Source organism: Gymnodraco acuticeps, unplaced genomic scaffold, assembly GCF_902827175.1.
Source record: "Gymnodraco acuticeps unplaced genomic scaffold, fGymAcu1.1, whole genome shotgun sequence".
Classification (NCBI taxonomy): Eukaryota; Metazoa; Chordata; class Actinopteri; order Perciformes; family Bathydraconidae; genus Gymnodraco; species Gymnodraco acuticeps.
Window position 1 is genome coordinate 2,190,205 of NW_022990772.1, and position 26,027 is coordinate 2,216,231.

The 26,027-nt window shown below is 40.0% G+C and overlaps 1 protein-coding gene and 1 long non-coding RNA gene across 2 annotated transcripts; one reads left to right on the forward strand and one right to left on the reverse strand.

Moving 5' to 3' along the window:
- Positions 1–3,517: 3,517 nt before the first annotated feature.
- On the reverse strand, positions 3,518–16,048 carry LOC117557005 (melanin-concentrating hormone receptor 2). Its single transcript, XM_034232674.1, has 2 exons — positions 15,645–16,048; positions 3,518–4,157 (listed from the first exon to the last, which is right to left on the reverse strand). Exons 1-2 carry the CDS (start codon positions 16,046–16,048, stop codon positions 3,518–3,520), a joined length of 1,044 nt encoding a protein of 347 aa, XP_034088565.1.
- Positions 16,049–19,776: 3,728 nt separating this feature from the next.
- Positions 19,777–22,274, forward strand: LOC117556938. The gene is made up of 3 exons (XR_004570641.1): positions 19,777–19,970; positions 20,066–20,207; positions 22,195–22,274. It is a non-coding gene; the product is annotated as an uncharacterized LOC117556938 (long non-coding RNA).
- Positions 22,275–26,027: the final 3,753 nt, after the last annotated feature.

Below are 26,027 nucleotides of genomic sequence, written 5' to 3' on the forward strand. Positions count from 1 at the left end.
TAATTCACTTTTGATCATAGAAAAAACAATGCCTACAATCTTTGCACACGGCACAGAGAAATATAATATTTGACATGATGCACCTCTATTTGAACGTAGGCCACAAGATTAGTGTACAAGATGCACAGTATCACATTTAGTGCTCCAGTGCCATTGTAAACATACATACATTAATGAATAACTCTGACGACTAAAGATAATGCAATATACACTGAACAAAAATATAAACGCAACACTTTTGTTTTTGCTCCCATTTTTCATGAGATGAACTCAAAGATCTAAAACATTTTCTATATACACAAAATAACCATTTCTCTCAAATATTGTTCACAAATCTGAAAAAATCTGTGATAGTGAGCACTTCTCCTTTGCCGAGATAATCCATCCCACCTCACAGGTGTGGCATATCAAGATGCTGATTAGACAGCATGATTATTGCACAGGTGTGCCTTAGGCTGGCCACAATAAAAGGCCACTCTGAAACGTGCATTTTTGCTTTATTGGGGGGGTCTGAAAACCAGTCAGTATCTGGTGTGAGGGGTAGGGTTAGGGTTAGGGTAATGTTGTGAATCGAGTGGCCTGTGTTCGTCGTCCATAACATACGCCTGCCCATACCATAACCCCACCACCACCATGGGCCACTCGATTCACAACATTACCCTAACCCTAACCCTCACACCAGATACTGACTGGTTTTCGGACCCCCCCAGACCCCCCCAATAAAGCAAAAATGCACGTTTCAGAGTGGCCTTTTATTGTGGCCAGCCTAAGGCACACCTGTGCAATAATCATGCTGTCTAATCAGCATCTTGATATGCCACACCTGTGAGGTGGGATGGATTATCTCGGCAAAGGAGAAGTGCTCACTATCACAGATTTTTTCAGATTTGTGAACAATATTTGAGAGAAATGGTTATTTTGTGTATATAGAAAATGTTTTAGATCTTTGAGTTCATCTCATGAAAAATGGGAGCAAAAACAAAAGTGTTGCGTTTATATTTTTGTTCAGTGTACATTTCCTGTACATGCCTCTCACTTTTCATTATGCAAATGTTCAATCAGGGCAGATTACTTGATATTAATGCGGGAGCATTGCCTGTCCTTCATGCTTTGTTTGTTGTCTCTGCAGAGCACTTCATTTGTCCCTTGAGTCCATTTTGAAAATAGCTTTTTATCACAAAAAATACACTTCAAAGCCCTTAAGCAGCTCCTGAGCAATTTGGGTGAATTCAGATGCATCTAATCTTTTAAAAAACACTCAAAATCTGAAGGACATTGTACATTAAATACAACAACAGGAGAACATGAATTGTGGATAGGTGTGAGTTAATATATCAGGAGGCTTAAGGACTTGGATGAATAAACAAAGAGAGACAAAAAGCACAGAATGTCAGATGTGTTTTAAAATCCATCCACTGGGATTGTAATACATCCACTGGGATAAACCTCCCTTCCGTGGGCCTATCATGACAATCTGACAGATTCTTGTTAGCCTTTATTTTGGTGCGACACCGACTGTAAAGCAGTCACTGGTGTTTTACGCTGCATGAGATTAAAGTCTCAAACAATCAGGATGGGACTGTTCTGCTGAGTCTAGAAATAGTAAAACAACAGACTCTCAATCTGTGCGCATGGTAATACTCTGATGTCTGACTACTGTGAAATATACCATAAAAGGCCTTCTCTCTTTCCTATGAAACAATTCCTTTATTAACAATTGGGATTTAAATGGATTTATTGCTAGTAATGGTTGATAAATCATTTACATTTTTAGTTTGAATCAGTTATGGGCCATTGATAGGTACCAATTTGGGGTTAAGCAGTTTGTCAGACTCTCTTGACCAAAATCTCAATAACAACAATCTATTAACTTTAACAGTGTCATATTTCATTATATCAATAATAATAGCAGTCTTTTCTCATAGTTAAAAATTTATTTGTGGATTTACATGAATAACTTCATTCTTATCAAATATAAAAATGATAAACACCAACTCAACATTTACAACCTGAAATTCCATTATGAGTTTGTAATTAATGGCTAATAACTGATCTATAAAGCACGAGTGCAGTATTCATCAGCCATTATTATGCCAATTTCTAAGCCCTTAATTTTCATACAGTCATTTGTGGCAGTCTAAGGACTTCACAATGAGTAAAGATAAAATCAAACCACTGTTGTTAAGTGGAATTACATTTCATGGTGAGCCCTGAGGAGGCTGGCTGATAATAAGAAATGTTAAACATATCACACTTGAACATGCTGATGTTTGTCAGTGACTGATCTCAAAGGCTGCACTTCAGTGTTGTCAGTAAACCAGCAGGACACTTGGTGCACCCTGTAGTAGATAAAGGTTAATGAAAGCTCTCAGTCCAAAAGGGAATAGATTCACACTTGAGCTGCTCTCTCAGAGTCCTTTCTCATCTGTGCATCTTTGAAAGTCAGTGCTGTTATTCCCTGTAGGATTGGCTCAGAAACAGTCGCTTTCCTTTTTACCGCTCCAACCTTCGTCTGAGGAGTGGATTTATGTTTGCAATATAATTTCGGTTGTTTTTGTGGGGAGTTTTTTGTGCGAAAAGACAGTTCCCAAACAGACACAGACAGAGGTAGAGACATGCAAATAAAACATAGAAATAGGGACAATCATCTTATAATATAGAGAAATTAGTCATATGTCTCCAGAAATATGACTAATATAACTAAACTGAACCACCAACCAAAAAATAAGAAGGATTTATGCAAGCCAGTTTCCGTTGCTAAGAGTGGTTATGTAGGGTTTTTGTGTATAAGTCTGCTTGTATCAATAACTGAAAAAGGAAGATATATAAGATGGAAAGAAAACTGAAAAAATGCACCAACACATACATAGCAAGTAACATCTGCAATTTGGGCCTCTGGGGTCCCATCCATCAGAGAATAAAATGATCCGTATGGCAAAAAAGGAAAACAAAAAGTGGCATTGACAAATAACATAACTTCACTTACAGAAATGTATATAAATGAATGAACCAATGAAAGACTCAGTGGCTGGATCTTAAGCATGTGTGTGATACCTCAGGTGTGCTTGGCTGGGCCCAAGTTTTAGGAGACAAATATAATACAAATATGAATCCTTAAATAAAACTAATTACATAGTAACAATCACTGAATGGTTTAACAAACATAAATATTACATTATAACATATTCCCATCCAATTAATATGTATAATTTATCATTATCATCATGACTATAGGGCAATGTGAATTGAATAATGTATGTTGAGTGAGTAAGTAAGTGCATATTGCACTGCAAATGTAAAAAAAATGGCACTTTTAAAATACATGTTACTTAGGCCTACGCATGGTTGACTTTTATGCTAAAGCTTCATACCTAGTTTTTTTGTTTTTGTTTTGAAGGGTATCAATCTCCAAAGCTGCAAAAACATGACTTCACAGGCCACAAGTAACTTCCTTATTGGGCAAGAACATCGACATGTGTACGAACAAAAAACAAGAAAGGAAAAAAGTCCACTGTGATTAGATGACAGTGCAGCGGTAGTTGGGGTCGTTGGTCGTACTGGAGCCGTCCGTTTTGACCACCGTGACCTTGGAGGAGTGCTGGGAGCTGTAGAGCGCGTTCCTGGAGCAAAGACGCTCGCGGTAATTCTGGGCGAAGATTAGCAACATGAGTGGGTTGATGCAGCTGTGGGAGTAGCAGAGGCAGATGCTGATGTTGTAGGCGTAGATGAAGGCCAGATTCTGGTTGTCGTTGCTCAGGTTGATCACCTGAATGACGTGGTAGGGCGACCAGCAGATCAAGAACAGGGCGATGACCATGAGGACCATCTTGGTGGCTCTTTTAGCCCAAACGGACTGCTTGCGCTTGACGCGGCGGATGGAGCTGAAGACGTGGTAGAGGGTGAGAGAGTAGAAGGTGCTGATGATGAAAAGAGGGATGATGAAGCCCAGGATAGACTGGTAGAGAGTGTACCAGTACATGTCCTCAGGTCCTTCCAGGTCTATTATGCACACCTCAAATTGCTGCCTGCGCACGGCCTTGGCGTACAGCATGACGGGGACGGTGAGGAGCATGCTGCCCAGCCAAACCAGCATGTTGATGATGATGGTCCACTGGATGGTCCTCTTCTCGGAGGTGGGGTGGACAATAGCTATGTACCTAAAGGAGGAGGAAGATATTTTAGTGTGAGTCCTGTCAGTAACACAAATGACTGAAGCAACATCACTGAAGGGCAGTTTTGCTTCAAGTGGTCGTTTTCATTTTTGACAATCTCAGAGACTCAAATCAAGTAAAGGAATATAATTACATCAAGTAGAATGTCATGCACTCTCAATATATTTATTGCGCAAATAAGTATAATTTACCCAGGATGGCAGCAGTGGAAAATGAACACATTTCCATTTGGATTATTCATTTGATTGTTTCATTTCAAAAGCCGCTGTCATGTCTCGGAAACTTATCATGAAAGTCTATTCTTTATATTAGTTTTGTCATGTCCCTTTGTTTTGTGCCCTCTGTCTTATTGTAAAAAGTATTCCTCCTCTCGTTTCAGAACTCCATGCTCCCCGACCCTATGTGTCTCCTGTGTTTGTGATTGGTTTCGCCGCCCTGATTGTTTCCACCTGTCCCCCTCACCTTGTGTATATATTGTGTTAGTCCCCACCTGTCCAGTGCCAGTTCGTTTCTTATTCATGACCACGTTCAAGCCTGCTCCATGGTCGTATCCTGTTTTCTCATGATCACGATTATTGCATTTAGTTTTTCCTCGGAAGAGTGATTTTGTGTTTCTTGTTTTTGTTACTGTGTTAATTCCAGTAAAGTCTTTATTTTTGAATACCACCCGAGTCTGAGTCTGAGTTGTGCATTTGAGTTCATGCCTCTGAGTTCACCCCTTGACAGCCGCTCAGCTAGTTTGGACAAAATTGACAGTCTTGAGGACATTTGCTGGAAATGAATGACCACTTTGTCATCACCAACAGCGAGTGTCAATTAAGTGGGGCAAATTACCTATTTCCAGTTCCTTTTTACAGTATGTTTATCCGCGTCCGTCCCTTTAGCAGTCCTGTTAAGACTCCGACATTCTTGTGATTCGTTCCAGGACAGCCTGCTAAATTTCAATTATCATAGACTATTCGTTTATTTGGTTTCATGTAGTGTTTGGAATTCTGATCCTTGACAAAAGTAACTTAAATAAAGTTTTAGTGTGATAGTTGAATCATGTGTGTACCAAATCTGGCAGGCCTGCAGATGTGCTGCCGCTGATCAGCCAAGCTAAGATATTGATATGTTCAAAAATGTGCACTTTGGACTGCCCAACCCATAGTGCAGTAGATACAGTGGGGCAAAAAAGTATTTAGTCAGCCACCAATTGTGTAAGTTCTCCCACTTAAAAAGATGAGAGAGGCCTGTAATTTTCAACTATGAGAGACAGAATGGGGGGAAAGAATCCAGGAAATCACATTGTAGGATTTTAAATGAATGAATTGGTAAATTCCTCGGTAAAATAAGTATTTGGTCACCTACAAACTCCACTATGGCCAAGACCAAAGAGCTGACAAAGGACCTGCACCAGGCTGGGAAGACTGAATCTGCAATAGGTAAGCATCTTGGTGTGAAGAAATCAACTGTGGGAGCAATTATTAGAAAATGGAAGACATACAAGACCACTGATAATCTCCCTCGATCTGGGGCTCCACGCAAGATCTCACCCCGTGGGGTCAAAATGATCACAAGAACAGTGAGCGAAAATCCCAGAACCACACGGGGGGACCTAGTCAATGACCTGCAGAGAGGTGGGACCAAAGTAACAAACGCTCCCATCAGTAACACATTACGCTGCCAGGGACTCAAATCCTGCAGTGCCAGACGTGTCCCCCTGCTTAAGCCAGTACATATCCAGGCCCGTCTGAAGTTTGCTAGAGAGCATTTAGATGATCCAGAAGAGGATTGGGAGAATGTCATATGGTCAGATGAAACCAAAATAGAACTTTTTGGTAAAAACTCAACTAGACGTGCTTGGAGGAGAAAGAATGCTGAGTTGCATCCAAAGAACACCATAGCTACTGTGAAACATGGGGGTGGCAACATCATGCTTTGGGGCTGTTTGTCTGCAAAGGGACCAGGACGACTGATCCGTGTAAAGGACAGAATGAATGGAGCCATGTATCGTGAGATTTTGAGTGACAACCTCCTTCCATCAGCAAGGGCATTGAAGATGAAACGTGGCTGGGTCTTTCAGCATGACAATGATCCCAAACACACCGCCCGGGCAACAAAGGAGTGGCTTCGTAAGAAGCATTTAAAGGTCCTGGAGTGGCCTAGCCAGTCTCCAGATCTCAACCCCATAGAAAATCTTTGGAGGGAGTTGAAAGTATGTGTTGCCCAGCGACAGCCCCAAAACATCACTGCTCTAGAGGAGATCTGCATGGAGGAATGGGCCAAAATACCAGCAACAGTGTGTGAAAACCTTGTGAAGACTTACAGAAAATGTTTGACCTCTGTCATTGCCAACAAAGGGTATATAACAAAGTATTGAGATGAACTTTTGTTATTGACCAAATACTTATTTTCCACCATAATTTGCAAATAAATTCTTTAAAAATCAGATAATGTGATTTTCTGGATATTTTTTTCTCATAGTTGAGGTATACCTAGGATGAAAATTACAGGCCTCTCTCATCTTTTTAAGTGGGAGAACTTGCACAATTGGTGGCTGATTAAATGCTTTTTTGCCCCACTGTATGTAATGCTCTGTGGTTGTCTGTTGTGTGAGGAAAGGCATTAGGCTTGAGCAAATAGGTTCAGGTGAATTGTTTTTTTCTTTTTGTGAAGGTTTCTCTTTCTACTTCTTGTATTACTACAATTGCTCTTCTAATAATGTTTATACGTGACTCTTCTTTGATTTGGAAACGGGTACATTTCAGTGTTTCCCTTATATACAAATAGCGGCGGCGCAGCGGGGTTACACTTTTCATTTGCCCTGTACGATGGGCGCTGTAAGTGATGAAAGTGGGGGATGTTGGCTTATCATGCGCCCGCAGCTCACAGCCAAAGTGCGAGCGTGGGAGCGAGAGAGCGAGGGCGCACCGGTACCGGTGCTGTTGTTATTAGAATCTGGTGCTAGCTGCGCTAACGGATATAAGAAGTAGATGTTTATTTTCTTTTTTTACAAGTCTTTTTATTTCATTATAGTGTACAGTAATCGATGCCATTTCATTTATATTGTAATATCACAGTACCACAGTACACTCCCCCCTCCCTCCCTCCACCCGCAAAAAAATGCTTATCAATATAACTTAAACAACAGAGCCATGAAAATAAACATAAAACGAAAAAAAAAACCTGCATCAAAGTAAAACAAACAAATAATTATACAATACAGCGACAATATAGACAATGACAACACAACTAGTATTTCCGGCCGTCAGGCAAAATAGCCACAGAGTGCACCATTCCATCAGTGGTCATATCTCAGATATATTTTCCAAATAAGAAAACACTGGCAACCACAGAGCTTGAAAGATATGTCCACGATTATATTTTTCCAATGTCATTTTCTCCAGAGGTAAAAAATGTGTTATCTGATCAATGAAAAGTTTAAATGTTGGAGGACGTTCATTCTTCCAGAGTAAAAGTATACATTTCTTGGCAAAATATGTTATTGTGATTAGTATTCTGTAATGTTTGGGGTTCAGTTTAAAGTTTGGCATGTCATTTAACAGGAAAAAACATGGATTTTGGCTCATTTCGATGCCTAAAACGGCTTTTGTGAGCGCATGAATCGAATCCCAGAAATGTTTCAAGAGATCACAGTCCCAAAACAGATCCATAAATGTTCCTTCTTTTACTTTACATCTCGGACATTTTGAAGAGTTTTCTTTGGAATTGCTATGCATCTTTATGGGTGTGAGGTAACATTTGTTGAGAAATTTGAAGTTCGCTTCTTTGATTGTATTGCTTGTGAATGGAAAATGTGTCCTTTCACAGATATTCAGCCAAGTAGTTTCATCTATCTGTATCCCTAAGTCCTTAGCCCAGATCTTTTTTAAAGTGGGAAAGGATGACTGAGCTCTTTTAGAAAAAACTGCATTAAATTCTCTAATTTTACCTTTGATCGTGCTCAATGACATCAATATCTCCTCCTCTTCCAACAATCCCGATCTCAATTTATTGCTTTTAATAATTGAGTGGATCACGTTCCTAATTTGCAGGTATTTGCAGGAAAAAAATCCTTATTTGAAATGTCATATTCTGCTCTTAAATCATTAAATGATTTCAATGTTATATCTTTGTGGAACAAATGTTTCAATTGCTTTATACCTGATTTCGTCCATTTGTTTATATTAATTGACAACAAATATTTGCTAAGATCAGGATTGTTCAAAATAGGAGAAAAGATTGAAATACCTGAGTTAACATGAACTTTTTTTGTACAGTCCCTCCAGGCTAAAAGTGTATTGACCACTGTAAAATATTTGGCCATATTTTTCACCTTATTGAAGTCTTTAACAAATATAAGAGTTTCCACTGGCAACGGGTCAAAGGTATTGGCTTCTATCTGAACCCATAGTGAATCCTTTCTTCCCAGAGACCAAGATAGTACATTTCTTAATTGAGCTGACCAGAAGTAGTGTTGAAAGTTGGGAAGACCAAGACCACCCATAGTTTCTGGTTTTATAAGAGTAATTAACTTGATTCTTGGTTTTTTATTACACCAGATACATTTTGAGATGTGTCTATTGAGAGATTCAAAATAGTCAGCGGATAAATAGCATGGTAACATTTGAGAAAGAAAAATACATCTCGGTAGAATATTCATTTTTATGACATTGATTCTTCCTAGCAGTGATATTGGTAATGTGAACCATTTAGATAAATCCTGTTTGATTTTGTCAATGAGTGGATTGTAATTCTCTTTAAACAGATTATCCAGGTGTGGTATTATATTTATTCCTAAGTATTTAAAGCCACCTGGTGACAAATTAAAAGAACAAGACTTTTCCAAATTTGCTGTTGGCGTCATATTTAAGAAACAAGCATTCGATTTCTTAAAATTAATTTTATATCCTGAGTATCTTCCAAATTGCTCTATCGTGTTGTGCAAGTGTGGTACTGCATTTTCTGGGTCTGTTAAGTAAAGAATGATATCGTCAGCATACAAAGAAATGTTGTGTTCATCGTTAATCTCAACAAGTCCTCCAACTCATACGACCAAATGGGTCGATTGTTCAAGCCCTTATTACGACCAAATATGTCGTTTGTTCAAGCGCTTAATACGACCTATAATTACGTTTTAAAGTTGTCGGCCTCTAGTGCTCCCGTTGAATGCAAACGTTACAGATGGTCGTTTATTCACAAATAACCCTCTCTGTAAAATCCTAAATTGTAGGATAGTTTGGCCATTAAAACGCTTTATGATTAGATTTCTAGTGAGAAGTATATATTGTACTTTTAGAATCTACGTCCAGTCGTTATGTAGGATCTATAGTTTGATAGATATTACGAAGATGATTTGAGGTTTCGTCAGGAGAACGTGTATATGCGGCAAGCTTCCATGTAAAGTTACGGGTTGAAAACAGTATTTCCGGTCTCGACGTTTTCATAATAAAACCAATGATCAAATGATTTAACAGTGATATCTGCAGTAGGCCTACTCATCCACTAAAAAACATCAGTTTATCCTAGTTAATTATACGACATTAATTGGTTTAAATTGTGTACAATGCTTTTGTGTTTTTCCCATAGGGTTTTCTCTTTCGATTCTGAGAGACACATTTCTTTTTTCAGAGTTTTTTGATAGGCTAAAATCACGCCGCAATGCACGTCAGGATATGGTGTTTATGTGATATGAAATCGGAAAACATTTAAAAAAAATAAATAATACTTTATTCCGAGTGTTCTTGCTTTTCTCTTTGAAAGTCATCACATAACGGCATTGTAATACACGGTTCGGCTGCATTAAATATTACATATCTGCCGTAGATATGTATTTATAGAGCCCTGATCAGAAGACCTTTTGACAAACTGGAAGAGATGCCGCCAAAACTGAATACGTGACGTGGACCATAACATATCAACAATTAAACAACATCTTCCATTTCTTTTCACACAATACGTCTCCTTGCAGTATCAACACTAATTCGGCTGACTTTTATATTTGATCCAATAAGTAGATAGTCTGTATTTACACCATAACGGTGCACAGCTGATAGAAAGGGATTTTTTTGTAGTTTTTAAAGATATTACTGATTTTCTGAACTACCTTTCCAACTCCTCATGCAGTTGACTGTTACAGGTCTATAAAAGTTTATGGTACAATGCATAAGCTTCACATTGAGAGACTGAAACTGTATTTTCCTTTACCGTTCTGTTTTAATTTCACAATAAAGTGAATAGTCATATTATGTTTGATATTATTATGTTTTATTAACTAGACCACTGGTCTAAACCGTACCTCCTAGTGGTTAAAGCACGTTATTGAATTTAGTTGTTGAATAAGTTTAATTTTTATGAAAACATTTAAATATTAAGAGTAGCCTACATACAAAATAGGGGTCAATGATAGAAATATAGAATAGAAAATATCAAGAAGATACTGTAGTGATCTCTAAAATAAAACAGTTTAGTGCAGGACGTCCAAAGATATTAACAGGTGGATGTGCAAAACAGACAAACTGATAAGGCTGAATTTTACTCAGGTGTAACGAAAGTCTGATTTAAGGGTTGTTTATATTTCACATCATTAATCAGAATCTGCAAAGTAACAAAAATAAATGTAGTAGAGTAAAAATACCAGGTTGACCTCTGAATTGTAGTGGAGTAGAACAAAGTAGTACATGCTGCTGTAACAAAAACATTTCCCAAATTGGGATCAATAAAGTATCTTATCTTAAGATGATCGATGGCTACTGCCATATTTGCTAAATGTGCATCTGAACCTTGACAAGTGCATGTTTCAGGCTTATCAATTAACAACAGGAGGGGTCACAGACATAAGACCAGCTGTTAAATAAAGCTCTTCTGACCTTAGCTGTCATGTGGGTATATTAATGCTGCCCATTATGGCACAAGCAATTTTCACCCATGTATTAATTATATGTTTTAAATTTGATAACACCAATGTGTTTCGTATCCCCTAAACCTCCCGGGATGTATACAGTTTAATACTGGCAACTTCTAATTGTGGGAAATACGAAAACGTCTTATAAAACTACAATTCCCAGTAGAGACGTGCCATAGAACATATTGCGAAACACACAATAGCCAGCATGTGTAATTCTGTGGGGGAGGGCTGGGCTGGACCCGTCCAAGTCCAGTTTTGGATAGTCTGGCGTGGTTCCATTCCATTTCAAAGAGCTGTTTGACATTCGGCGTAACCTTGTCGCACTGCCACTCCAACATCCAATCACAGAGCTTGAGGGCTAATCACGGGGTTTGTAAAGCAAGGCGGATGTTGTAGTCCCAAACGATAGCTGGGGATTCTGGGTAGTGTAGTGTCTTCGGAAACTCTGTAGTGTCTAAACTCCGAAAAAACTATTTGTTTTTCCGAATCGAAGGTTAAAAACACAAAAGCATTGTACACAATTTAAACCAATCAATATTGTGTAATTAACAAGGATAAACTGATGTTTTTAAGTGGATGAGTAATGGAGATCATTTGACAGTGTGGGGAATACTTCCGGTTTTATTATGAAAACTTCGAGACCGGAAATACTGTTTTCACCCATGCTAACTTTACATAGAAGCTGCCCCATATACAGTACACGTTCTCCTGGCGAGACCTCAAATTATCTTCGTATATCTATCAAACTGTAGATCCTACACATCCACTGGACGTAGATTATAAAAGTACAATATACACTTCTCGCTAGAAATCTAATAAAAAAGCATTTTAATGGCCAAACTATTCCACAATTTAGGATTTTCCAGAGGGTAATTTGTGAATAAACGACCCTCCGGAGCGTTTGCAATCGACAGGAGCATGTTGTTTCTTACACGACCACTAGAGGTGCTACACTTTAAAACGTGACTCTGGGTCGTATTTAGCTGCTGAACAATCGACCTATATGGTCGTTTTTTGTAGGAGGACAGGCTGGTTAATCTCCACTCCTTTAATACTTATGTTGTCTCGCACACATGACGCCAGTGGTTCAATTACAATTGCAAAAAGCAAAGGTGACAGAGGACATCCCTGTCTTGTCCCCCTTGTTAGTGGAAAACAATCTGAGGAACTGCAGTTAGTAATAACCGCTGCTTTAGGATTTTTATAAATTGATTTGACCCACTCTATGAACCGAGAGCCCATATTTAACCTGTTCAAGATAGCAAAAAGAAAATTCCACTCAACCCTGTCAAAAGCCTTCTCTGCATCTAAAGAAAGAAGCAGAGATGGCTTCTGACCCGTGTCCAAATGGTTTATAATATTCAAAAGTCTCCTTATATTATCAGAAGAATATCTGCCCTTGACAAAACCTGTTTGATCAGGACTAATTAGTTTAGGTAAAATAATTTCCAGTCGTTTTGCTAATAATTTGGTGATAATCTTATAATCATGATCCAAGAGGCTTATAGGCCTAAATGAAGAACAATTCAAGGGGTCTTTCCCATCTTTATGTAGTACAGTAATGTATGCAAGATTCATTGATTGAGGAAGTGTTCTGTTAGAAGTTGTTAACCATTGACATAAATATAGGTTGAAGTTCAGTCCAAAACTCTTTATAAAATTCTGCCGTGAAGCCATCTGGCCCTGGGCTTTTATTTATAGGCATAGATTTAATTGCAGCCAAAACTTCTACTTCTGTAATTGATGAGTTTAGATACTCTTGATCTAAATCAGATAATGTAGGTAAATTGATGTTATGGAGATAATTGTCCAGTTCATCTTGTGAGTAATCACTTTGAGATTTGTATCATTTGTTATAAAATTCATAAAAAGTCTGGTTAATCTGTTTTGGGTGGTAGGTTATCTTGTTGTCTTTCAGACGAATTGCCTTTATAGCCCTTTCTGCTTGAAGTAGATGTTTCTACAACCAGGGTGGAGGAGAGCTCTCCCGTCAGACTGAGAGGCTCAGTGAGGTAAAGGACTCTCTGAGTGTTTAGATAGTTCATTTTAGTCTAAGTTATCTCAGTGGGTCTCAAACAAATATGTGTTACACATATTTCCAAGGCACTCCTTTATATTTCTTAGGATAAATAAAAACAGGTTTGAAATCATTCCAATGTATACTATAGGACAGTAAACCAAAAATATCGTTTAAAGTTGGAGAGATACAAAAATATGCATAAATAAATAAATGTTAACTAGGTAAAATAAGATATAAATGAACAACAAAAATAAAATAAGTTACATTTATTTGTTATTGGCTGTGGTAGGTTATTGGTTATGTTCACATACTTATTTGGTTATTAAAATGTAAACCGATCTTTTTCATATGGGTGTTTTAGAGTTGTACCCCCTAGATCTAGTCTCTAGTAATTGTGTGCTCAAAGTGCACCAGATTGAAGCATTTTACTTTAAAATGTTAAAAAAAATCTTCCCGGGGGGGGCATACCCCCGGACCCCCCTAGAGGAGGTGACGTCCACCCCCCAATTCAAACATGTTCATACAATACTGAATCATTTTAAGCCATGTTGTCGTACATTACCTATGTCAATAAGTTTCTGTTTTTGTAGTGTATTTGTCTTTTGTAGAGATTTTTCATTTATTCTTTATATATAAAATCTCGCCTAAAATCTTGCCTAGGGCAGCAAATTGTTTAGAACCGGCCCTGGTACTAGGCCTCAAGAGCCTTTCTTGTGCTGGCAGACACATAGAAACAAATTGCCGGGGCGCACTTCGCACGCGCACACACTAAAAAATTCCACGCACTCCGCGCTCACATTATGCTGGGCCCACGTGCCTTAGCACCGCTGCTATGACTCCATCCTAGGGGAAACACTGCATGTTGATATCCAAATAACTTGAAACCATGAAATCAAATTAAATTACACACTGTCTTCAGTCGAAGTGGAACATGCAGAAATAACTCTTTCCTGTGTGGATTAAAGCAACTCTGTCTTTGTTGGTACTTGGTAGTGTGCTTTCTCTTCACCACTGGTTAAAGTTATATTGTTTGTTTGGTGGCTGGAACATTTTAAAATTTAGAGAAAGTTGTTGTTTGAACTAGACGTGCATGTTTTGGACAGACATAACTTTGTAAGTTTAGCATCAGAAGTTAACTTTTTCCATGTGACTTGATGCGCTCATTAACTTGGATAATCCATTGGACAGAAATGTGTTCTTGTTTTGATCGGGCATGAAGCAGAGGAGTATTATTAGAGCTGTCAAATGGAAAAATAGTCCCTTTTTTATATAATTCGGATTTAATTTTTTTTATTTAAACAGCCCTACGAAAGAATTGTAATTATGTTTTCTCTTTGTAATGTCAGTAATCTTTATGTTAGCTTTCTTTTGTCTGCTGGTGTGAATGGTTATATTAGTGACCTAATTTCAGCAGAAGAACAGCCTATCATTTCTTGTGTTGAGCACGTTGGAGCTGAATTTCCTCTTGATTTCCTTCCAGTATTTGCTTCAGCAAACCTTTGTGACTTTTTAAAACTTATAATTAAAGTTATTGAAAAGGATAGAGCTGAATTGTTGAAATGGCAAGGCTAGATTAAAAAATATTTTTGATGAAATGAAAACAACAAACAAAACTTAAGTGCTCTATAACCACATGTGATGGAACAAGTAAATGCTGTTTTTCTCTGCAGGTGCTGCTCTCAGAACACAATTAGCTGGTCAAATGGCCTACAGAAAAGCATTATGTTACACTGAAGATGTGTTACATTAAAGCTGTGAGAGCAACCCCTGCTCCGGTGATTACCTTCAAATGGAGATGTTTATCAGTCCAACACTTGGCACACAGACTCATTAAAATGTCCTTGATGTGCTCAGATCATAAACATGACTCTAATTTCATTTATGTGGTGAATATTAGGTCTTCATGGGCTGCTTCACAGATGTTACCCTGCTCCATGAGTGTATCTTCAGATGGACTGCTGCTAAGTGACCTCTTTTTTTTAACAATGGCATCTGTACATTACACTGAGAAACAGGGAATATGTAATACTTAAAAGTAAATGAAATGTCGACAAAATACATTGCAGCTGTCACAATTATTCCAAGAATGATTAGTTCAACAAAAAAATCAATTGCCAGCTTTTTCAATAATAAATTAAAAGTCATTTTTCTAGCAGGGATTGCAGAACATGCTGCTTAAAGCCTCTTAAAGCCTCTTACATGTGGAGATTTCCTGCTTTTTCTCAGTTTTATATCATGTAGGCTAAAAGTAAAATATACATTTTGGGTTTAAGGAAAAATACATTTACAGACATCATCTTGAACTTTAAAAAAACACTTTTCCTATTTTCAAACAAGTCCAAAAGATTAATAGAGAAAATAATTGTCATATTATCTGATAATGAAAAAAATCCCAAACCGAAGCCCTGGTAGCCTATAGGCCTATATGCTATATTATCTTCAAAACGTGATAATGGGATGCTTTAAAAATATATCTTACTTTTTCCCAACACCTTGTCATTTAGAATATAATATCGACGAATATTGGAACCAAGTCTGTGATATGGAGTTATTTAACACTTACCGATCAATGCACAATACAGTCACAATTCCCACTGTGGTAAACTGGTTGCTGACATCCACGACCACCACCGCTTTGCACATAAAGCTTCCAAAGACCCATTGCCTGTCTCTGACCAGCTGGTGAATGTTGAACGGCATCACCAGCAAGAACAGCATGTCGGCTATTGCTAAGTTCAGCAAGTATATGTCTGATACCATTTTCTTCTTGCATGCTTTCACCGCGTAAATGACCAGTCCATTGGCTATAACTCCCACTGAACACAGGATGCCGTAAATTAAAGGCAATATGTGCATGAAAGTGACGAGGTCGAACTGGCTGTGGGACGCGGGAGCTGGTTTTACACATGACGGGTCGGTCATGTTCCCTGTTTGGTTGTTTTTGCAAAAATCGTCCGTGTCATTCATCTTGAGATCCGTTTAAAAAGCCTAGATGTTTTAGTAGTTGTTGACGTTGTTTTTGTTGTGATGGAGGCACTCGACACTCTCCAGCTGGCGTCTGGTCTCCAAACTTGGGAAACAAACTCGCGCACTCTCCAAAAGCACGTATTCACTCATTAAGTTCCTAACACATATTATGTGATTTAAAACTGGAAAACGTGAAATATAATTAATTCTCAATCCATGAAGAGCGATGGTCCGTGGCACATGTTTAGCTCTGGAAGAAAATAACATCCGCTGTGCGCTTTACCAAACGCAGCTTGTGCCTCAGGGGACACTATAGTCCCTCCCTTCAAAGATAATTCACTCTGTCACATAAAAAAAAAGCTACTTCAAACTGATTCCCAGAAATATTGTAATTTTTTGCCCCTTTTATCACAAATTTAAATCATTAAGGAGAGTAAAACAAACTCCTCAGAAGCATTTTGTTGCAGTGCACAATTTCGTGCATCCCCATAATTCACTCTCTGCTATACGTTTATTTAATAACTGAATGAGCGTTAATGTTCATTCTTCAAATATGACAAGTATTTCAAGTTAAAGTTAGTAAAATGGAAGAATCAATAACAGCTATCTTTAGAGTTACTTGAGGCAATCGGATGAAACAGAAATCTAAGGGACTCTTCGACAGAAAATACCTGCACAGTTGAGTTTAATTACTTTTAAATAAAGACGTGTGTTTATTGAATTTTAATCAAACTGCACATGGCCAAAAAGTTTTTAAATATTCCACTTTTTTTTTTTACCAGGTCCCTAGTATTTATTTTATTTTGAATTTGTTTCATTACTGAGTGCATAACAATTGTGACCAAAATAAAATAACATGTTGGAAAAACCAACATGTATGGCACACAAAGCTATCTTTAACATTAAAAACATCAGTCGTAGCACAAAAACATTTAAACAAAAGAAAACAGGACATGTTCGGAAAAATGTTAATTCTAATGCAGGTGTGTAGGTGCTCATTGGTGAGGTGATGGAAACAGGGCAAAGCTCTGCAGGGAACAGTGAGAGATACGGTCTGTAGACAGAGAGTATCACTTTCTGTCATCTCTCACATCTTTCACTCTGTCACTCTCTGCAGCGGACTGTCGTGGTTGACAATAGATCTGATCTGAATCTATTGAGTGAAGATACTGTGTAACCTAACCTTCTCACCAAAGATGGAATTTCTGCCATCATTAGAATTCAGCTTGCGAGGAGAGTTAGTCAGAGTTTGATCCAACTCAACTTTGAGAGCTCTGCTGGGATCTGACCACAGGTGAGTGAGCTTTCCCCTGACTGTAACTGTTTATTAATTCCTTATGATGCTCTCTCCCAAAGTGGACCATAATATATATTTTTTAACACAGCCACTTGGAGCTATTATTTCTGCTCCAGGACAATAGCTGACCTGCTTTAATTAGTCTGTTGAGCTCTATTGGCTACTTACAGCAAAATAAAAATACAACCCTGAATCAAAATCACATATACTTAATTTATACTGTAGGCTACGTATATCATTTTTCCTCCCTTTCGTTTTTTATGAGTTATAACCTATGGTTATAACCAGTGTTGGGCAAGTTACTTTTAAAAAGTATAGTAATAGCTATAGTTACTGCTCTCAAAAAGTAACTAGTTACTTTATTAGTTACTAAATTATAAAAGTAACTAGTAACAAGTTACTTTACTTTAAAAATAATAACAATACAAATACAAGTTTTTGTGTTGTTCTGTGGCACAGTAAGAGAAAAGACAACTCCCCATCATTCCAGCAATTATCATTATGAAATGTAGTGGAACAATAAAACACAAAATATATGTTTAGACATTTTGACAGGCATCTTTATTGTAGCCTCAACAATCAAGTGGACAATGCTTTCTGTCCTGCACACAGTTTACATTTGACCGTAATATTTTTTGCGTCCTTTATCCCCACAAATTGAAAATAGTGGTTATATCTCCAAGTTGTAAATGCGCTGCTGCTCTCGCTGATACTTGCATCTGCCATTGTGTGTGTGTGAGTGTGTGTGTGAGTGTGTGTGTGTGTGTGTGCGTGTGCGTGTGCGTGTGCGTGTATGTGTGTGTGTGTGTGTGTGTGTGTGTGTGTGTGTGTGTGTGTGTGTGTGTGTGTGTGTGTGTGTGTGTGTGTGTGTGTGTGTGTGTATGTGTGTGCTGGTGGTGGGCGTTGCGTGTTAGCAAGTGTTTGTGTGGCTGTGTATTTTCCCCATAAGGCAAGACCCGCCCAACTCTGTCTCTGATTGGCTTACCCTGAAATATTACCCCGCGTTAACCAATCATCACTCCTCTCTGGTCACTTTCACTTTTCCATAGTACTGTGAGAGGACATCACTGTATTCGCCTGCAAATTACATCCGCAGGGAGATTAGGTTCAGTTGGATCACATAATGTAACGCAGTAACGCACCCATTTAAATCACAGTAACTATAACGGCATTACTGAATGGGAATAGGTAACTAGTAACGTTATTGGTTACCGCAAAAGGTAGTTGTGTTACAGTAACGCGTTAGTTTGTAACGCGTTTGTCCCAACCATGGCTTTAGACCCGGATGTTTTTTCTTTAGCCCCGGACAAATTCTCCCTCAATAATATAATACATTAACCGTAAGGAGGGTCAGGCCGATTGTCGAACCTCAGATTGAGGAGGAACAATGCGGATTCCGTCCTGGTCGTGGAACGACGGATCAGCTTTTTACTCTCGCAAGGATCCTGGAGGGGGCCTGGGAGTACGCTTATCCGGTCTACATGTGTTTTGTAGACTTGGAGAAGGCGTATGACCGAGTTCCCAGGGAGTTACTGTGGGAGGTGCTGCGGGAGTATGGGGTGAGGGGGTCTCTACTCAGGGCCATCCAATCTCTGTACTCCCGAAGCGAGAGCTGTGTCCGGGTCCTCGGCAGTAAGTCGGACACATTTCCGGTGAGGGTTGGCCTCCGCCAGGGCTGCGCTTTGTCACCAATCCTGTTTGTAATATACATGGATCGGATTTCGAGGCGTAGTCGTGGGGGAGGGGGTCTGCAGTTCGGTGGACTAAGGATTGCACCACTGCTTTTTGCAGATGATGTGGTTCTAATGGCTTCATCGGTCTGCGACCTTCAGCACTCACTGGATCGGTTCGCAACCAAGTGTGAAGCGGCTGGGATGAGGATCAGCACCTCCAAATCTGAGGCCATGGTTCTCAGCAGGAAACCGATGGACTGTCCACTTCAAGTAGGGAATGAGTCCTTACCCCAAGTGAAGGAGTTCAAGTATCTCGGGGTCTTGTTCTCGAGTGAGGGAACAATGGAGCGTGAGATGGGCCGGAGAATCGGAGCAGCGGGAGCGGTACTGCAGTCGCTTTACCGCACCGTTGTGACGAAAAGGGAGCTGAGCCAGAAGGCAAAGCTCTCTGTCTACCGGGCCATTTTCGTTCCTACCCTCACCTATGGTCATGAAGGATGGGTCATGACCGAAAGAACGAGATCGCGGATACAAGCGGCCGAGATGGGTTTTCTCCGCAGGGTGGCTGGTGTCTCCCTTAGGGATAAGGTGAGAAGTTCGGTCATCAGGGAGGGACTCGGAGTTGAGCCGCTCCTCCTTCGCGTCGAAAGGAGCCAGTTGAGGTGGTTCGGGCACCTAGTTAGGATGCCACCTGGGCGCCTCCCTAGGGAGGTGTTCCAGGCACGTCCAGCTGGGAAGAGACCAAGGGGTAGACCTAGGACCAGGTGGAGGGATTATATCTCTTCGCTGGCCTGGGAGCGCCTTGGGATCCCCCAGTCAGAGCTGGTTGATGTCGCCAGGGAAAAGAAAGTTTGGGGCTCTCTGCTGGAACTGCTACCCCCGCGACCCGACCACGGATAAGCGGAAGAAGATGGATGGATGGATTAACCATACTTTACCTCGAGGACGGCAGGTTTGTAATTTCCCGTGTTCAGTGAATGCAACAGAGGCAAGACACCACCAGACCAGAGAGTTGCATGGAAATAAACGTGTTTTATTGTCTGACAGGTCTGTGACAGTGTTTAAACTGTCGGGCGCAGACGCGGAGTTTCTGAAGATGGACATTTTTTTTAAAATAAAAAATACGGCAATTCTCAAGTGGTGGCTCACACAACAACCCCAGAGCCACCTCCTGAGCCAGGTGAACAAGGTATGTAAATGTCAGTAAACTTACAAGTTATGAGAACATGTAAGCAAAGCATAAATTATAGCTACGTTGACGTTACTTTGAATCGCGCGGGTAAGCTAAACCGTTAGCAAGTAGCTATAGCTAGCCAGATATATTAAATAAACACTTTGTCATACAATCTAAATGTTGTGTTTTTTAGCGTTACTTGGTGATTTCAAAGAAAGCTCTCTGGGAAATGTTGACTTACTGTCAGTGTTCGACATGAAGCTAGAAGCTACCTTACAGTTGACCCTGAGTCCTGTCAGTGTTTCATAGTTAGCTTAGCTAAGCATCAACCTAGCACTGAAATATCTGGATGTTATGTGACAGTATTTCTGAGAAAAAGTCAGCTGAAATGGTGGCATAGTTGCCACTGCTTTTCGTGTCGACAGCATGTTTGAACGTATTTGCAGCAGTAAATGTGGCTGTGTGGCCACTGACGTTGCCATAACAACACCTGAATTTAAATGTGCAACCTCTTTTTGTGACAGATTTTTGCATGAAATTATAATTCTTCTGATGATATTTCCTATTGACAGCTAGTTTCTATGTGAACATTATGAGATGGACAGTCAGCTAACAAGCTTTTCATACAAATACTTCAGATCAAAGCCAATCCAGTGGGGCTCCTGAAAGGGAGCAAGGGACACTATGCTCCCAAATATTAAGCCTTGACCCCCATCTTAAAATTGATATGATCAAAAAATGATCTGCATTGTCGGAGGCCTTTTTTCCTCATCATGTCAAATTGTACAGCTTTCCTTAGTTTTGAATGCAGAAAGATGACTATATTAGAGTATTAAGTGAAAATGACTATATTAAAGTGTTAAGTGAATATATTAAGTGAATTACTCAAACTGCATTTGTATAGGAATGATTCTGTCCTATTGGCAGATAACTACTCTTAACAGTGATATCTACAAGAGGTTTCCAATGTAAATGTAACTATTTTCAATTGGTTAGTATTAGGGATGCACGATATTGGTTTTTTGAAACCGATACCGATAACTTCCTGCTTCTCAAGACCAATATCGATAACAAAAAAATGTTTACGCCACAAATTATTTTAACGCGATTAACGCATGTGTATTTTTTTTCCTCGGCCGCCCCGTAGTTTCAGAGCGCATCGAGTTTAAAATACCATCTACAAGCTGATGCTGACAGCCCCGCTCCTGTCGCCCGCTTGTGGCAGACCACACTTCCACGCTCACCGGTAGTCACCGACTGGCCATCTGGAGGACCGGGAGGGTGTGTGTATGTGTGGCCCGAGCGAGCGAGAGAGAGAGACCTTATGTGCATTGTTGTTGTTAGCATCTGGTGCTAGCTAGCTGCGCTAACGGATATACGGAGCTGTTTAAATGAAAACAGAGGAGCGACATTTCGCCACAACTGCGCCGAGCACTTGACTTTATGCAGGAAGCCAGACAGTGGGACATTGTACGAAAAGTCAGCACACTCAGCACGGATAGTGCGCAACATGATTGCAGCGTCCAGGCAGCTCCGGTTCGAGCATATGCCTTGAGTTGCACATAGCTCCAACGCCCATACCACCGACGACATGTTTATTTACTGTCCTGGCTTCACGAGTTAGGGAGCGCTGGATTTGTGAAAAACTCCCCTCTTCCTAAACCACTAATACCACAGTACTGGCAAAACGGGAGGAGCCGAGTGAAAAACAAGCGCCCCTCATCCCAATCCACCCACACCGCAGTATTTTTTTCTTTTTTTTTACCCAAAAAATATATTGTATATTATCGGGGCTATTAATACTGGTATCGGGTTTATCGGGATGACGTCATAATTCCTAATATCGGGCCGATAATTATCGTGCATCCCTAGTTAGTATTACATTTTGTGACAGTGTGGTGACACTCATTTTAATGAAGACAAATGTGTGTATCTTGAAATTCATTTATTTGACAGAGCTGGAAACTGATTGACTTACATACTTGTTTGTGTTTACCCACAGTCATCACAGATGAGCCAAACAGAGTAGAGGATGAAGAAAGGAGAACAGGAGAAAGGGACACACAAGAAGGAGATACAACAGACAAGAACGACAATGGAGACAACAATGAACAGGAACACCAGAACAGACAAGAGTCAATGGGTAACATGACTGATTTAGGGACTGCAGATGCAGGGCCAAGGCAAGTGAGACATCACTGCTTTCCATCCAGCATGTTTGGCCAGCAAAAGAGATCATTTAAACCGCAAACAGCAAGTGATGAGGGAAGCAGCAAGTGATGAGGGATTATTATTTCCTCCTTCCATCCCTTTTTTCTGTTTAATCTGACTAACAACTTCTAATAATTTTACATAGTTTATGATTTAATTGGAAAATGAAGTGTTTTTAAATAATAAACCTGTTTCTGATTCTGAGATCATTATCTTACGTGGCCAAATGTCTGCAATGTCAAGTTTGCTTTGACTTTTTGCTTCAGATAAAGTATATTCAGGATAAGGAGGGATTCCCAGAGGGGAAGAAATGGCAAATCAAGGACCTACATTCAGTCCCCTATGATGAATGTGATCTGATTAAATTGTTTCCCATCAGGATGACTCATGCTAGCTTTGATGATCTTCTGTCATTTCATTTAGCGCAAACATCATGTGAATAAAATGTGTCCTATGTTTTGATTTATGACGATATAACTGATGACATTCCCATCAAGATAAGTTATACTTTGTGTTTAGTGCTATTTGCTAATGGCAGTATGCTAACACGCAAAACGAAAATGATGAACTACCATGTAAACATTGTCATTGAGAGCTTGTTAGCATGCCGATGTTAGCATTGACCTCAAAGCACTGCTGTGCTCCTAGATGTCATTTACACAGAGGACACAGGTCCCACCACAATGTTGTGTTTCATGCTGAGTATGTTTGTATTTTCTATTCTAGGCTATGCCTTTTTAATGCGCCTTAATGCAATTTTTTACCAACACTTCACTCTGATCCTCATTTTATTTCCTTATGTATGTTTCATCTGAACCCTTTTGTCCCAACCACTTTAATCACAAACAGACGCCTTCGGCTGTGCTTGACGGTGCAGTCTCACTGAGCTATTATCATGACTGGACTTAGTAATGTGATGTGAATACAAGCACACATAATGTGATATTTCTCGACACAAATGATTGTATTATTTGCAAGTTGCTGCTGCTACCATGGTCAAACTAATGTGAGTTTAAGTGGGGGCGTTTTGAAGAGAGAAACTGATTTTGATGAATAAATTAAGGAGGAGGTTTAATATTTTTCAAGTGCAGCCTTTTGTCAGTTTGAAAGTCACGGCCAATGACAGCCCTGTTGTGTTCATTCAGGGAAAGGTGCATGCTAATTTCTGAGAAATTAGAGCAGGATGCCAAAGACAAGATTTGGCCTATAAAAACTCAATCTAACCATTTAAATCGTACTATGCACTTCATGACCAGCTCCGTTCTCCCCCATCATTTTTAATGTCACTATTTTGAAATGATAAACAAATATATATTCTGTGTTTATTCTAAACATATTTTGCTCCTCTTGAGAGAAATACAGTTGTCCACATCTGTCCATGTGTTGTGTGATTAGTCATGTCTTAGAAGGCGCTTATTTATCGATTATTCACAGCCTCCTGTAGATAAAGCATTGTGTGCAATTTCAAATTAGACATGCCATTGTTCAGTTTTGTGCAGCCTGCTACAAAACAAAGTTGAACTTTCTTCACCTGATAGCACTATTGGCAATAGTGCTATCAGGTACATGGAGCTTCAATAATTGCACTTATGGCTGCTACAAATCTTCAGCAGTCTTTTTGTTTTCCTTCAAGGTGCGACTGGTGCAAACTCAGGTTACGAGTGCAGGGTCAAACCTCATCCGCTCAGACATCCATACAGTAGGTGGACGACGGTGCTAGCCCCGGGTCAGCTCCTGAGATTACAGGTGTGCACCGGTATGAATAAGAAGCAGGGCATTGCGGAAAAAAGAGCACAAGCACTCAATAAAGCTCGGCACAGGATCAAGTGCAGAACAACCATAACACCTATACATGCTATAAATGAAAGCCAAAGCAGGTCCGAGTAGATTAACCCAGGCCTAAAAATTGGCTTTCAAAAGACGTCTCAAATATGATTAAGCTACTTTTTGACAATGGAGTCCTGGATTACTAAATTGCAACAACCTACATTATGTTAATCCTCATTAATGAGATAATGTGCGCAGAACACTGACCGGAGGCGGCTCATAATAGCTGGAACAGATCACATAAAACCACAGTATGATGGCCTCAGAGGATATTACAGACGCTACAGCAGAACAAAGTCACAAACACATAACCCTTAAAGTGATCAGCATGCGGAGATGAAATACTGGCCTTGTTTTTTGTAATTCCAATTTAATCTCAAAGAAGTGAACTGTCCACTGCTTTTTAAACTGCATGTTTATCTACAAAATGATTGCACATATTGTTCCTTTTATTGAACATTTTTCTGGCTTGTTCACTGAAATTGGCAAGATTTCCAAGAACCATCCATATGATTAACAGCATTGTTCTGAAGTTAAATGTGCTTCTTTTGAGGTTTAATTGACTTTACTGTCCTGATATTTGTTCAGAAATGCAGTACAGTACATTCTGTACAGGCTAGTGTGCTGTAAATCCATGGTTATTGTCAGGATTATTATGTCATGTCACGTGTCCATGTCTAGGTGTGGGTGTTTTTCCGTTCTCCTTGTCATGTTTTCCTCCCTGTATATTGTCTGGTCTCTTTTCCCTGTGTTTTCATGTCTGTCGTTAGTTTCCCTGGTGTGTCTAATTTCCTGATTGTTTTCACCTGTCACTCCTTGTGTGTCTCCTGTGCTCATCAGTGTCAGCCCTGCCCCTGATTATTCCCACCTGTGTCTAGTTACCCTGTGTTTAAATTCCCCTGTCTCCCAGTGTTCAGTGTCAGTTCATATTGTCTCTTGCCATGGTCAGGTCTATGCTCTTTTATGCTCAAGAATAGTTTTGTTCCTCACTACGTGAGCGTTTTTCCTTTTGGTCTCATTTTTTGTCATCTCATCCTGAGATTAGTTAGTGACCTTCTTTTGTTCATCGTGTTTTTTTGGAAAAATAAAGTATCTTACCAATACTTTACCTCTGTCTCCCTGTCTTCAATTGGGTCCAACATCCTAAGTGCCTGAGATCGTAACAGAACGAACTGACCAGAAATGGACCCAGCAGATGATCCATTTGAGGTGGAGCTACAGCATTTTCCCTTTTGCTGCTGTGATTGGTGGAGTGGAGCGTACAGTGTTTGGCAGAGGGAGGCCGCTCTGGTAGAGGCGCACCGACCGGTTGGCTATGGAGAAACCAGACTTGGTGAAATTCGTACCTGGCTGGATGTTGAACTTCCTCTGGATGTGTGATTTCCAGCCTGCCGACTGCAGACGTCTCGGTGTGTTCCGTCTGGGGTCAACCCATGCTTCTGCCCCAGTTCCTGCTCCTGTCCAGGAGTCGTTTTCTGGAACTCGTCCGGCTTTTGGAGGTCCACGGAGCCTTCAGGCGGCTTCTAAGAGAAGGAGTCGCAAGTCCAGGCTAGCAGCCCGAGCCCCAAGAGCCATGATTCCGGTCCCAGTTCCGGCCCCAGCAGCCATGGTTCCGTGCTCCAGTACCATCCCACATAGCCATGGTACCGTGCTCCAGTACCATCCCACACAGCCATGGATCCGTGTTCCGGTTCCTTGCCCAGCAGCCATGGTTCCGGCTCCAGTGCCGGCCCCAGCAGCCATGGTCCCTGCTCCAGAACCGGACCTTACAGCCATGTTTCCGGCTCCAAAACCGGC

Bases quoted from the DNA above. Each gene is read 5' to 3' on its own strand.
- LOC117557005 (XM_034232674.1), bottom strand. From the start codon at position 16,048: ATGAATGACACGGACGATTTTTGCAAAAACAACCAAACAGGGAACATG. The intron at 4,158-15,644 runs GTAAGTGTTAAA...CTCCTCCTTTAG, and splicing joins ACTGTATTGTGCATTGATCG to GTACATAGCTATTGTCCACC.